Source organism: Anguilla rostrata, chromosome 7 (genome assembly GCF_018555375.3).
Source record: "Anguilla rostrata isolate EN2019 chromosome 7, ASM1855537v3, whole genome shotgun sequence".
Taxonomy (NCBI): Eukaryota; Metazoa; Chordata; class Actinopteri; order Anguilliformes; family Anguillidae; genus Anguilla; species Anguilla rostrata.
This window is the reverse complement of record NC_057939.1, coordinates 55,679,584-55,694,399: the sequence shown is the minus strand read 5'-3', so window position 1 is coordinate 55,694,399 and position 14,816 is coordinate 55,679,584. Positions and strand designations below refer to the sequence as shown.

The window sequence follows — 14,816 nt, the reverse complement described above, 5'->3', positions numbered from 1 at the left end:
ACCACCGTTTTTTTCCTGGATAAAGTTTTAGTTCAAACATTTTCATCCACAGTACAATCATTTGTTCATTTCAGCAGTGATCACGTATGTGCGTACATGTAATGCTCTGACAAACATAATTTGCCTCTGCACCTTGGCAGGCCTGAGAAAAGCACAATCTAAATGACAAACATACACACAGACGCACTATTTTAAACAGCGATACGCTCAGCAGCTCAGGGCCCTGCAGCTGTGCGTCTCTGAAGCGAGGTTTCGTAGGCCTGTCCGTGTCGCGGGTTTGAAGTTTCTGTCGAGGTGAAGATGGGGCGGGCGCTCCTTAAGCCCTGCTGCTCCCTTCAAACAAAAACGAAGGCAGTTACAGAAATCGCCATGGCAACCTGCAGCCAGCATGCTCATAACCACAATGCATTTCTTCTTTTTAACAATATTATTTGATGTTTATTTTTTTTATTTTGTTTTGTTTTTATTTTCTGAATTGTTCCTCGGTTTACATGCTTTGGTAATTTCTGTGTGTGCGAGGTTAATCGTAACGCGTGCTTGGGTGTGTTAGCCACAGGGTGCTCTTTGGTTGGGCTGAGTGGATCTGGTGAGACATGGTGTTGATCGCAAAAGGGTGAAGGAAGGCGTCCACAGGAAGAGCGTTCACAGGAAGCGTGTACACACCTGCGTCTTTCACCGCATGAAAGGGTAGGAGGAGCTGTTAAAGAAAGAGAGAGATCTGACTGAACTGCTGGTTTATGCGACTCAGTCGTTTATGCTGACGTTCTACTTCGTGATCAGGCTAATCGCTGAAAAGAACTCTAAACTCTACCGTACACCGTTGCCTGTGAAGGACACGGTCCATTTGCAGTAAAGGTTACTTGTGAAGGCTGGACCCTCTTTGACAGTGCTGTTTCATCTCTGTGGGATATCGTATTGGATATTTTAAGCACTGAAATCACACAAGGTTCTTGAGGGCCTTTGCAGCTCTAAATCCAAAGGCTGCCTGCAGCTGCAGCTGTGCTAAAGAGGTCTCAGAGCGGGAGTCCTTCACTGGAACAGCCGTTAGAGAGCGGTGAGACGCAAGGGAGCTGAACGGGAATAGGGTTCTTCTGTCGGGCAAACTGCGTTTCATTTTTTATAGACCCTGTTACCGTTGAGTGTTGCTTCAGTATCAGAATTTGAATGTGGCCTGTAAGCCACATTGTGTAACTGCGCTAAGACTGGGCTGGTGGAGAGTGGGGTTTGGGGGGGGGGGGGGGCGAGGGAGGGGCCTCACCTTTTGGTTTCACTCCTCACTTCTGCGAATTTGTGCCTGATCATGAAGCTCGCCAGCGCGTCTGCCACCTGCGACAGAGAGAGCGCAGTAAGACACGCCCACGAGCCCTTTACACCTGGCTCACCTGAGTTCTGTGGCCACTGTGGTCTGAATGCCCCAGTTCAGCCTTAAAGCCACACAGACTCTGGATCACCTGCAACGCCATGCACTGCCAATGCTACGTATTAGCAATTTACTTTCATATTGCAATATTTCTTTCTTTCTTTTAAAAAAAAAATATATATTATTTAATTATTTATTTATAATTTTATTTTAAAAATTTAGCTCTAGCCTGCAGTCAGTAAGGTAAGGATTCAGAGATGCACAACTGGCCAATTGATACCATTACGAGTCTTACTTTGTCCGGCATGTCCTCATGAACAGCATGGCCACAAGGGGGCAGCACCTGCATCATGAATTTTCCTGAAAAAACAAATCAGGCTGCTGTTGTTGTATTGTGTGAACATGCGATTGTAAAAAGCTTTTTAGAACATTAATGCATGATTCATATCTTTATCAGTTCTATTACTATTATTATGTTGTCAGTGAGAAAGCCATTTTCTATCATAACAGTTTTGACTTTCTAAATGGTCAATAATGATCTTGCAGCTTTCTTTTTATCCCAGCTTGGCATAATGAGAATGTGTTTACTGCCAATTACAGGACATATATGTGCATCTGTCTGTCTTTGTGATAATCTTTATCAGCACTAATAACCCCGTGGTTCTCTAGCAGTGGGGCGATATCGGATGAGATGAAGAATGCAGCCATATAAATAGTTTGTATTGTGCGTGCCTGCATGACCCTGTGGTGTGTTTTCTCTCTGACAAACAGCGGGAGTTTTTAGAGACTGACAGCGCCTCTGGAGAGGGCACGCCATCTCCCTCTCTGATCCCTGCACTGTCACTTCCAGAGCGTCGGGCGGGCATTGGCACCGGGAGGCAGCAGTGCATTATGGGCCGTCCGGAACAAAGAGTACAGACTGACAGGGCCAGATGACTCTGTGGGGCTCCAGTGCCTGCCTCTGTGGCAGCATGCACAACTGCTGTGTATGTGCTAAACCCCGCCTTACTGCTCACTGCTGTGTATGTGCTAAACCTCGCCTTACTGCTCACTGCTGTGTATGTGCTAAACCCCGCCTTACTGCTCACTGCTGTGTATGTGCTGAACCCCGCCTTACTGCTCACACTCACTGCTGTGTATGTGCTAAACCCCGCCTTACTGCTCACTGCTGTGTATGTGCTAAACCCTGCCTTACTGCTCACTGCTGTGTATGTGCTAAGCCCCGCCTTACTGCTCACACTCACTGCTGTGTATGTGCTAAACCCCGCCTTACTGCTCACTGCTGTGTATGTGCTAAACCCCGCCTTACTGCTCACTGCTGTGTATGTGCTAAACCCCGCATTACTGATCACTGCTGTGTATGTGCTAAAACCCACCTTACTGCTCACTGCTGTGTATGTGCTAAACCCCGCCTTACTGCTCACTGCTGTGTATGTGCTAAACCCCGCCTTACTGCTCACACTCACTGCTGTGTATGTGCTAAACCCCGCCTTACTGCTCACTGCTGTGTATGTGCTAAACCCCGCCTTACTGCTCACTGCTGTGTATGTGCTAAACCCTATTTTTCCAGCAAAAATGTCTTACCTTGCATTTGGCCAATTGTCAGGTCTCTGTCTAAGCGATCGATGCCTGTGATTATTAAAATAATACTGATTATCATTCCTGCAGTTTTGAAGCCAAACGTATATAGAGTGGGAAATAATCATCGCTATCAAAATAAACACAATTTAATTAAAAACATAAATAATAAAGTAGAAAGTTATACAGAACAGAAAGTCTTAAGATTCTGCCAATATCTGTAATAAAAATAAAAATGGTTTAAAATTATCAGCGTTTTAGCTGTTATTAAAAATTTGGAGTGGATAGTTCCTCATTCGCTTGGGTAGGGAATTCCACCATTTATGAGCATAAGAACTAAGTAACGTAATGTGATGTACCTGAGTAACATTAAGAAAACCAGTAACTGCAGATCTGAGGGAACACTGGGCTGAGTACTGTGATAAATGTTCAGAATCAGTTAGCACACAGGTAACCAACCTAACGTGGTGGCACAGACAGATGTGACTGTGGAGAGGGACAGTGGAGAGATGGCAGCGATGGCACATACAGACAGATGTGACTGTGGAGAGGGACAGTGGAGAGATGGCAGTGATGGCACATACAGACAGATGTGACTCTGTGGAGAGGGACAGTGGAGAGATGGCAGAGATGGCACATACAGACAGATGTGACTCTGTGGAGAGGGACAGTGGAGAGATGGCACATACCTGCTAGTAATAAGAGCTTTGGGATGTTACAGCTGAGGAAGAGGTTGGAGATTCCTCTGAACCAGCCGTCCCAGTACTTCTCCGCTTTCGAGAGGTCGATCCGCCAGCTGTACACACTGTGGGGCTGCAGGTACCAGCATATTTCAATTTATTACACATAAGATGTCATACTAAAATGCAAGTCAAATATTTAACGACAAGGACAAAAAATGTTAGTTTGCAAATCTACTCCAATCATTCAGTCGAATCCATAATGATTTGATCAGAGGAGATTTTGGTCAGTAGGGTAAATATGTTAATAATTAGCAACTGCATCTTAAATAACTTGACAATCAGCTGTTTGAACATATTCTTTCAGACGGAGACATTTGTACAATGAATACTGTTTTAAAACATCTTTTTTCTCTCTCGTTTTTCTCTCAGATCCCATGGTTAAAATATCCTTTCAGGATTTCCGGAGGCCGTTCAGGAGCAAGCGGACCAGCATGCACCTCTTCCAGAACATTCCGCCATTTTCCACTCTGCAGTCCACCGGCTGAGCTGTGTTCCCGCTGGCAGACCGCAAGCCCCCAGTCCACCAGAGGGGTCGCTGTTGCACAGTAAGGTGAGGTAATGTCCTCACTCCCTCCATAACACTATAGCCAGTGACACTCAGCAACACAAAATGGCCGAACACAGCCAACACCATCACAGTCCGGACTCCACTTCACAGAGAACCGTTTCATGGCCGTTAGTTCTGTGTGGATCGAAAGACTGGTCCGTAGTCAGTGTGGCCGGTCTCCAGTTCCTGCCTCCTGCTCAGTGAGGCTCACCTCTGATGTCGCGCTCTCCGCTTTGTCGGTGACGTAATTCAGGTCGTAGAACTCCTCGTTTCCCTCGGTGACCACATCGCCAGCTGGACTGACCTGCTCCAAACGGTCTCCCTCCTCTTCCTCGCACCTGTGAGGACAGACATGGCGCATCTGGGGTACAGTCGCCAGCGAAGCATCTGCCTTTCAGCAGGTACTGTATTTGTGACATCATGATTTATGGCTTGGGTTGCCAGATTTAGATTTTGTGAAACCTGGACATCACATGCACACATGAGCTAAGTTGGGTTCAGTGACCAGGAGGGTGCTGTGATGAGAAGAAATAGGTGCTGTATGCACTCTGCAAATATATCTGAAAAAATATATGTCTTATTAGAACATAGCGCAAAAAGAAATGGTGCAAGTACAATATTACAGTATTCTGAATATCTGAATATTTCAAATATTACATGTTAGACTGGGTTTTGTTTCCACATATTGATATCTTGGCTGCTGAAGCACAACGTTTTGACAAATCATACTAATTATTAAATATTAAGAAGGTGCTATAGCCTCAACATACAGAACTTTCAAGTGATAATTTTCAAATGTCAGTAAACTCCTGGCCTAAACAGCTGGTTCCTTCGGCTCAAAGAATAAAAATGCATACGGGTCCTATTCAGAAAAGAAGTGAAGTAATGTAAGAAACCAGTTGCACATACAGATGGAGAACATCGTACCTTCGCACTTGGCCAACCATTGACACCTTTGCTGACTCCAGGTTTCTGACTTGTCCACTTTTGACGCTAGGAAAAACAAGCGGAGGAACGGGCTGAAACCATGTGACTCTGCGTCATGGAAACAAGCAGGAAGGCCTGTACACACCTCCACTCGATGGCGCGGTCAATCGATTTGAAAGTCTTGGGTCGTCCCCGGAGGAAGTTCTGCATGCTGTGGAGAACGTCCATGGCACTTCCTGGAAAAGGAAGGACCGTCCGTCATGCATAGCCCAGCGCAGGCAGTCCAGCTGCATCGCAGGTACAGAATGCATGTGCTACGCTAACTGACAGGACCAGCTAAACTCACACTGTAATCGCAATGCATGAGTGTTACGGGAAATGACTTAATACGAAACTCATTTGCAGTGCACCTGCATTGTGTGTCACGGCAGATGACTTTATGCAAAACTAATTAACATTATGATTAAAGCAGGCTTGCTTTCTGCTAACTGACTACATTCAAAAGGGATTTATGTTGTGATCATTGGTTGTGGGTGTTAATGAAGCAGACTCATTTTTATTGTAATTGCATGATGGCTTGTTCCGGTAACCGTTTTTGTACGAAACCCATTTATGCTGCAATTACAGCATATACGTGTGTGTCTGTGTGTGCGTGTGTGTGTGAGAGAGAATTTGTTTGTGTGTTGTGTGTGTTTGTGACATCATCTTTGTTTACAGGTGTTCCCGCGCTCTCTCCCCCCTCACCCTCCACCACGTCGATGACCACGAGCCCCACCACGGTGGGCAGCAGGCCGCTGCTGGCTGTGTGGATGGCGATGGCTCCGCCCATGCTGTGGCCCACCAGGATGATGGGAGGTGGAGTCTCTCCGTATGTCGCCCGCACCACATTGGCCACATCCCTGCACACACACGCACACACACACGCACACACACACACGCACGCACGCACACGCACGCACACGCACACACACATTGTTGGCATGACATGACAGAGCAGAAATGTGTGTGAAAATGACCCTGAGGTGCACTGTGGGGTCTCACTGTGGGGTATCACTGTGAGGTCTGACCTGGACATGGTCTGTGTCGAGAGGTCATCTGAGTGCCGCACTTGAGTGGCACCTGTGTAACCCGGGAGACAAACATAAACGTTACACAGACATGGTGTAACAAAACATTTTTCTGTCAATGTCAGAGTAAAACTGACATAACTTCCGCAGTTCATGTTGCCAGGTGAAAATAAAACATAATCACAAAGCCCTGACAGTCCGTAGTATCAGAGAGGATGTACAGTTTTGCTCTTACCGTGGCCTCTGAGGTCCATCGCTAATACCCTGCAGGTGACTCTGCTCGCCATGGCTGCCTGAGAGAAAAGGAGTTATACTCATTACGGACAAGCTCAGCACCACGTTCTTTTCTGTGAATGTACCCATCCAGCACCCCATTTCAAACCTCCTTATGTATATCACAGTTATGCCCTGGAACACAGCTGACAGGCTAAAGACAAGCGATGTGATTTACCGCCTTGTGCGAATAATCAGTACTCTTATCAAGGCCTGTTGCCGTGGTAACGCGGCACACACACGGCCCAGCGGGGCGAAGCGGGGGCAGGGAAGCGAGATTCGGCGCTTACGGTGAAGACGGCCCAGGACAGGGCGGAGTGCCCGCCTCCGTGGAGCAGGACCAGCAGCGGTCCGTCATGGCCGCTCTTGTACACCCGGAACACGTGCGGATTCGTTAAGACAAAATCAGCTTGGCTCATTAGCATTAGCTCATTAGCACTGAACCAGTAACTGCTGTTCAAATCAAGAAAGGACTACGGGGGATTTTTTGAAGTGCTACTTTGCGGATTCTTTGTGAATAGACACACGGACGATGGCTACGCTTTCCTTTCTGACTGAGTGAGCTGGCAGGGTTTTTTAGGCGGGAGTTGCCGTGGCTCCTGTGACATTTAGAGCTGTCGCAAGGCGGAGGAGGCAGGGGAGACCGTTTGAGATTCGCGGAAGGATATGTCTTTGTTCTCCGCCGATCCCACGACAACGTCATCCATCATCTCGTAGTACTCGCTCCAGGACACGGGGGAATAGTCCTGCTTCCTGACCACGCCGTGGCTGCCAGGAGAACAAGTGCATGCTCCGTGAAGGCTCGCGGAAGACATCAGGAAAGATCTCTCCTAACGCTGAGCTCAAACAGCTAGTTACCCCGGGTCAAATTAAAGCAGCCAGCCCACAAGAAGCGCATCATAAATGCTGATCGATATTCTAACATTATTTCTGTCATTAATAAAAAGAACAACATTACTACAACTGTTAATATTATTGTTAATATTGACCTAATGGTAGTATTGACCTTTGCACACAAGTCTGTAAGTGCATTACACAAAATAATATAAAAACAATAATGTCAACCATAGATGCAATAGATATTTCCTTTAATTAAAAATAATTAATTTTTTAAATAAATAACTTATTTAGAATTTAATAAAAAACTGAGTTTAGTGTGTAAGCGCTGATGCTCTCGCCAGGCGAACTCTGTGCCGGAAGCCCTGTGTAAGAATGAGGAACGCGAAGTGCTTACTTCTCCGTGTCAAAGTTCTCTTCCCACATTTTGCGTAGCGAAGGCTGGCGAGGTCGACCGAGCAGGCAGGGCGAGAACAGGCAGCGTTCCTCCGAGGCGCGCCCAAATGCCACAGTCACGCCGACGCGGCCCGAAGCCCCCGGTCCTGAGCATATGTCAAGTGCCCGTGCGGACAAAGAGCGCACAGATGGCGCGGACAGTTAACCACGATGACGATACCCAGCCTGTCACCTGTCTGATTCTGGGACTCTCAGGGGTGTGACTACACAAAGTCTGATGTTACATGAGCACCTTTTCCATCAGATTCACTGATTTATTGTTATTCACCCATTCGCCCCAGGAGATGCAGTTATTCTGATACCAGAAGAGAGCATTTCTGTTTTCTGTGCTCAGCATTACAACATTGTATTGCAATTTCTCCACCCCCATGCAGATTAATTAAAATTTTGAAAAAAAAAAAAAACGATTATCTTTCAGTCAAAGGTTAATATATCAAGCTCAATGATAAAATAACAATCAATCCAGTTCCTTTATTATTTTACGTAGCTTTTCATTCTCCAACCACACAATATCTTTGTAATATATTCTATCATATCTTTTGAGCATGGCCACCCACAAGATGATAAACTCATTAGTTATCAAATAGTGGGGTACAATAACAAGATTCTAGGTATTTTAGAGAAAATGGGGGCGACGATCTCCACCCTCTCAGCCTGCTCAGGTGGCAGTGACAGTCAGTGCTTGTTCCCTAGCAACTGACCCCATTATGAACAGCTCCAAATGGACTAGGTCTGGCTTTGCAGACCACTTTCCACTCCACTTTCAGGCATTATTTTTCACCGTACGACTGACTGGAATCAAGCTTCACCGTTTATTTATTTTTTTATTTTTAATAAATGTGAGTTGATCAATAGGTTAAACTCTCCCACTGACTGACAAGACCAAAAGGTCCGGATTTGTACACGTGTGTTCTCTTTCTTCTTGGCTGCTCTGGAACTGGTGTTCCAGTTTCCCGACTGGTCTTAGCAGCAGGCTGCTGGCTGGGGACAGAAGCTTAGGAACAAACGCAGGGTTTGAGAGAGTGTCTGCCCCACGAGCAATCCAGGCCCGACCCTGCACAGGTTCCCCTCAACGGCTGTGTGTCCAGTCACCAACCCAACCCCAACCGTGATAAGGAGACGTACATTCACAGCTTAGTTTGAATATAAATCCCATAGCCTGTGCTGTGCGTAAAGGGTCATATTCCACAGCCTGTGCTGTGCCAGTGAAGTGTTTTTCGACCTGCAGACCCCCTGTGCTGCCAGCAGTTAGTCGGTGCGTCACAGATGGCTGGCGTTATGCAATCGGATAAACTCTGACATGGCGGTGCTTTTTTTTTTTGGTCCACCTCTCCCTTGGGGAGGAAGAATATCGGAAAGAAGCCAGCCAATGGGAGCTGCCGTAGGCCCCTGTGGCTGCTTTGTTTTTGTGAGCAGAGCGCTTCGCCCACGCGACCTTTCACCTCTAAAAGGAACAGGATATTCCCTGAGCTCCAATCAGCACTCCCGATGAGCGCTGCTGGAAGGTAAACAAGCGGCAGTGAGACACGGCGCGCGTACCTTCACTGCACATCCCGCACATTCTGCTTTTCTCTGCGTGACTTTGGGGCATTTCTGTCAGGGCACTGTCTCGCAGCAACGCCATCAGTTCAGGCCACATGAATCCTGTTCCATTCACTGCATTAAGACCGCTCTGCCTTCACAGATAACCGTGATCTAATTCTGCTTTGCAGAGCCCCAATCAGGGCCCCAATCAGGGTGAACACATCAAGCACTTATCAGCTGTCCTTGTCAGGGGTTGGCACCTGTCTCATTCAAAACAATTCACGCCTTCAACCATGATCATACAAGTAAGTAATTAATAATCTAACACACCCAGGAGCAGAAAATGCAATCATCAGGTTGTTGAGTAATGTGTTATGAGACCGTATAGGCAACAGTTGCCCCGACATGCCAAAGAATATATGAAATGCTTTAGTTGGTGGTGCGGCTGATATTACATTACATTACATTACATTATAGGCATTTAGCAGACGCTCTTATCCAGAGCGACGTACAACAAGTGCATAGGTTTCATGATATCTCTTATCTTGATGTATTTTTGACTATTCATGATGTTCACTGCACTCTGTTACACAACCCACAGTTTATAGCACCTGTGGAGCAGATACTGTTCATTCATCTGCACTATGTGTGGAAAGCATGCTCAGGTCAAAAGGATTCACTGAATTTAATCAGGCAGCGTGATAAAACGTTAGCACATGTGCTTTCCCCTAAACCTGCTCAGAGTGGCTGGATTTGAATGCAGTCTTACCAGGGTGGTAGATATGAGGAGTATATTCATGTGATAGTATGCATATTGCACAGAAGGGAAAAGTGCTGGTATATCCTTATCAAATTTACGTCTCTTAGTAAATTGACTAGACTAACAACACATATGCTCTGCTATAACAGTTTTTCTTTTTTAACCATGGCTAAAACGTAACCAATACTGTCCAGTACAGACTCGTTTTTCCCTGTCTCAACGGAAACCCTATCCATGTTCTTTTGTTAAGGGCCCGCGCAGACTGATAAGCCCGTCTCCGCTGGATGACCAACGTACGAGCCGATCTTCTGCCGTCATTAGTGAAGCTCTGACGAATCCGCGTCTCAGTTCATCGAGCATGACGCAAAGAGCGAAACAACAGGACAAAGTTAATCGAACGTGTGTACTTAAACATCGGCTTTCAGAGCAAAGGTGAAAACGGTGCAGATTTCAGTGGGGATTATGAGGAAAGCGATTGAAAAGCACAGTATGTATTTCGCCAGAAAATGTTTAATTTGGCAAAACGAGCTGAAACGTTCATGTCCTCGTTTTCCTTGCAGCTGTGACGGGGCCGTTAGCTCCTGCACTGTCATGTACGCAGTATCGCAGACTGACCAGTCCCGCTCCTTGAGAATTTACACGAGCGTTTACAGTTTCTGTGCAGTGCGTCTTGAGATAGCAGTTCGGCTGCATCTGGTTCTGACTGCCAGACGTCGTAAGACGGTTGCATAAGCAGAGGTCTATCGCATGGCAACGCTGTTATCAGTGCGCCTTTGAACTTCGGCCTTAAGTAAAACACCAGGAACTTATTTAAAAGGAGGTGGTGCGAGCAGCAGCTACAGCAGATGCTTATTTACGGGTGCAGTCTGAAATGTGGTATCCCCTGAACCCCCAAAATCGAATGGCTCCTAATTTACTCACTCCCCCTTTTCATGTTTTCCTTTATTCCTTTATTAGCTTCAGAATGTTGCAAATAATAGGTTCTAAACATTGAGCAAACAAAAATTCAACATCTTAAGATTGATACAATGAAACTCTCTTGTCTAAGTCTCCTTAAAAATGAAGAATTCACGTGCTTCTGCAGCACATGCATTTATTACTATGTTTGTTTATTGGCAGAAATCACAGTAGTCCAGTCAGCAGAATTTCCTTCAATCCATCCATTTTGTGAACTGCTTATTCCTGCTTGGGCTATAAATATTATTCAGCTCCTTCAGTTAAGTAAACCCCCCACCCTTAAGTTGTAATTGTAGTATTATAAAATGTGGGGAGAATTAGTTAATTTGGAAATTATTTTCTTGGTCCATTTTAAATTATGTATGGTGCTTTGTAAATGCCAAAAACAATAATGTAGCGCAAATTATCATAAAGTACCACAGAGTATCATAAAGTATCACACTGTACCACAAAGCATATTAAAAAGCATTGCTAAGTACCCAGAAGTACCCCAGAATGCACCACAGCACCAGTGTTTCATAAAATACACACCAAACTGTCCAACACCACAGTGTTCTACACAATGCCACAGAACACACCACAATGTTCTACACAGCCACAGAACACACCACAGTGTTCTACACAGCCACAGAACACACCACAGTGTTCTACACAATGCCACAGAACACACCACAGTGTTCTACACAATGCCACAGAACACACCACAGTGTTCTACACGGCCACAGAACACAGCACAATGTTCTACACAGGGCACAGGACACAGCATGCCATGAATCATGTCAAACTGGCACAAGGTGTACCTCAGCACCTCAAAGTGAAACAAAACATACCCCAAAACCCAAGAAAAGTATCGCACAAATGCATTTCAGTGAGGTATTACATTACTGTTGGATCTTATTACATTATCTGAAATTAACTTATGAATTGACTTGGTGTTTACAATTTTTATCGTGTTAATGTGTAGGATTTTTTGCTTTTGTCTAATGCTGTAACTTTTGAGCTTATGGTACTGAAATGAATTGATTATTCTGCAGTGGTACAAGCACTGAACCTTTGGCAATTATAATTTGCATAATGTTTTTGTTAATGATTTTTGCTTGCTCTTAATGCTGTAACCTACTGCCCCAGAACAATGGATGGAAATGAGGTTTTAGCTGAATCTTGTGCCATGTAGTTATTATGGGTTGTCTCTGTCAAATAAATAACATTAAATAAATTTAAATAAAATGGCCACCAGGCCTGTAGTGTAATAAATGGCCCAGGGCCTTTGCAGCCGTCCTTGGAGTGCATTCTGCGCTTAAACGGGTAAAGAACACGCCTTCGATTCTATTGGCTTCTGTGCGACAAGCCCCTTTCACCTCATTGCGGTACGATGGAATCAGCAAGAATCAGCTTCTGCTCAGAACCGAGATTGCCCACGTGGGTGAGCTCGTAGATGTGCTCCGTGTTTGGCAGTGGGTAGGGACATTACAGACTGAGTTTAAATGTAATAGGAAGCTTTTTATTGCTACATTAGCACTCCCAAACTGCTGCGTGCCCTAATATGAGACTTGATGATGTATAACAGTGAAAAATACATAATATTTGGGTTCACATTGTTGAATTAAAAGCACTGTACACACTGCATGCTTTAATTCTTACGCAGTAAAAACGACCCTCAGGCACCAGAAAACCTTTTATATTGTTTTATGATTTATATAAAAATCTATATAAAATATAAAATCTGTTACTCTCTCTTAAAGTGCAAAACTTTTTGTGGTTCTAGACTGTAGTGCTTAGCATATCCATGAAAATGGCTGTTGAAAATATGACACTTTAAATCTATCGCTACACTTGAATTAATATATATGGAATAATGATATAATTGTACTACACTCTAATTCACATTCAGTATCATTCACTTCACTGAGACTCGTTTACTGAAGCGAATTTATCGTCCTGACATTTCTAACAAGAAAAGTGCAATTCCACATTGTTGAGCTTCTGTGAGTTTGGAAGGTTGGCAAATAAAATAGCACATATTTCATATCCTGTCTTTCCACAGGCGTTCTTGGCCGGTTCACAGAATTCATTTAAGAGTTAAATGGCTTAACTCCACACACAGTGACACAGTATGGACTTTGCCTCAGTCTGTGATCCCGCCTCTTCTGGGATGGCAAGAGAGGAATATTATATATAAAGGAAGAGAGGATTAAACGGGCCCTTCCTAAAGTTAAAGTGCTGGCCAGCAAAGGACTATCAACTCAGCGCTCCCCTTCTTCCCACCCAAAGAACTGTAAAGGGAGTTTTATCGCTGCTCACCAAGTAAGTTCTCTGCTTGTTTCTGTTTTACCTGTATGTCAAAATGTGTCTGCAATTTTTTTGAGATGCCAGCATTACATCCTTGCTTTCTACAAATGCATTGATCTAAATTTTGCGACAAACATGAAAATGCATTTTTGGTGCAACAGCCTGAATCAAGGCTGAGGAAAAAGCTCTTAAATTTGTGAACGGCAGGGGGAAGTACAGATTCTCTCCATCGTTTGATGCTTGACATGATGTCACATCCATGGAGCTCCAGCACGTACATTCCACCACAAACAGTGACGCCTTCAAACAGCACTAACTGCTGTATGAGTTTCACATTGTACTCAGAGATCACACTCACTTGTGATTAAGGAGTAAGTTTATAGATAGATGAACTTACTTAATAGTGATTGAGTAGCAAGTTTATAAACTTACTTTGTGATGCATATCCAAATGGTGCTGAGCAGATTAGGGACATTTTCATGAAAACACACTATCGTAAAAGTGACCTTGTTTGACATAAACAATCGTTGTTTTACTTGCTGCAAACGACCCTTTAGCTTCTAGCTGTTTGCCCAATACTCATGTGCAAGGCAAGAGCACAAACAGCAGTCCCATGGCTGGTCAGAGGTGCTGTGTGATAGTAGCCTGACGCAATGCCCACCTCCCTCAGCCGTGAAGATGGTGGGGCTGAAGCCGTCCGACGTGCCCCCCTCCCTCGGGGTGAAGGTCCTGAGCGCAGGGACGGCCGCTTGCATCGCCGACCTGGTCACCTTCCCCCTGGACACAGCCAAAGTCCGGTTACAGGTACGGCAGATATCCACCTGCACGGCCAACAATCGCCCTTAAAAAAACCAGTAACACATAAATAAAACCACTCTCGCTTCTGATGTGATGATTGAGGAATACACTCTGTGATGGTTGGGTACTTACAGCAGGGCTGCCCAACCCTGCTCCTGGAGATCTTCTGTCCTGTAGGATTTCACTCCAGCCCAAAGGTTTGAAGTGAAAACCTGCAGGAGAGTAGATCTCCAGGAACAGGGTTTGGCAGCCCTGGCTTATACTGTCTGATCTTTAAACCTAGTGATAGATAAATAGCGTGCTTTATTGGCATGAAATATCCACCCAGAAACGAGCGTGTGAGAGCTCAGTCTCAGCTGCATTCAAGCCTCAGTCTGTGATGGCCAGGTACAGACTGACACCAGGTACAGACTGAGCCAGGTACAGACTGACACCAGGTACAGACTGAGCCAGGTACAGACTGACACCAGGTACAGACTGAGCTAGGTACAGACTGAAACCAGGTGCCATGCGATGCCCGTCTGACCTCGCTGTTTCCACGCCTCAGATCCAGGGGGAGAAGGTCACGGAGGCGGCCAAGAACATCCGGTACCGGGGCGTGTTCGGGACCATCAGCACCATGGTCCGGACCGAGGGCCCGCGGTCGCTGTACAACGGGCTGGTGGCCGGGCTGCAGCGGCAGATGGCCTTCGCGTCCATC

At 45.5% G+C, this 14,816-nt stretch overlaps 2 protein-coding genes and 1 long non-coding RNA gene across 3 annotated transcripts in view; 2 read left to right on the top strand and 1 right to left on the bottom strand.

The window, feature by feature from the left end:
* Nucleotides 1–20: 20 nt before the first annotated feature.
* LOC135260124 (protein phosphatase methylesterase 1-like) lies at nt 21–7,813 on the bottom strand. The gene is made up of 15 exons (XM_064345320.1): nt 7,730–7,813; nt 7,164–7,263; nt 6,786–6,878; nt 6,458–6,515; nt 6,223–6,274; nt 5,900–6,054; nt 5,301–5,391; nt 5,156–5,221; nt 4,440–4,566; nt 3,628–3,751; nt 2,945–2,989; nt 1,656–1,720; nt 1,259–1,326; nt 664–697; nt 21–333 (listed from the first exon to the last, which is right to left on the bottom strand). Exons 1-14 carry the CDS (start codon nt 7,756–7,758, stop codon nt 673–675), a joined length of 1,098 nt encoding a protein of 365 aa, XP_064201390.1. The 5' UTR covers nt 7,759–7,813; the 3' UTR covers nt 21–333; nt 664–672.
* Nucleotides 3,657–5,995, top strand: LOC135260125 (uncharacterized). The gene is made up of 5 exons (XR_010331481.1): nt 3,657–3,757; nt 4,051–4,231; nt 4,482–4,629; nt 5,226–5,453; nt 5,873–5,995. It is a non-coding gene; the product is annotated as an uncharacterized LOC135260125 (long non-coding RNA).
* A 5,360-nt stretch (nt 7,814–13,173) lies between the features above and the next one.
* ucp1 (uncoupling protein 1) overlaps nt 13,174–14,816 on the top strand; it is a 5,342-nt gene continuing 3,699 nt past the window's right edge. The window contains exons 1-3 of the mRNA XM_064345317.1: nt 13,174–13,333; nt 13,989–14,122; nt 14,664–14,816. The exon at nt 14,664–14,816 is cut by the window's right edge and continues 55 nt beyond it. Coding sequence (XP_064201387.1) covers nt 13,997–14,122; nt 14,664–14,816 — 279 coding nt within the window. The 5' untranslated portion in view covers nt 13,174–13,333; nt 13,989–13,996. The remainder of the gene's footprint in view (nt 13,334–13,988; nt 14,123–14,663) is intronic.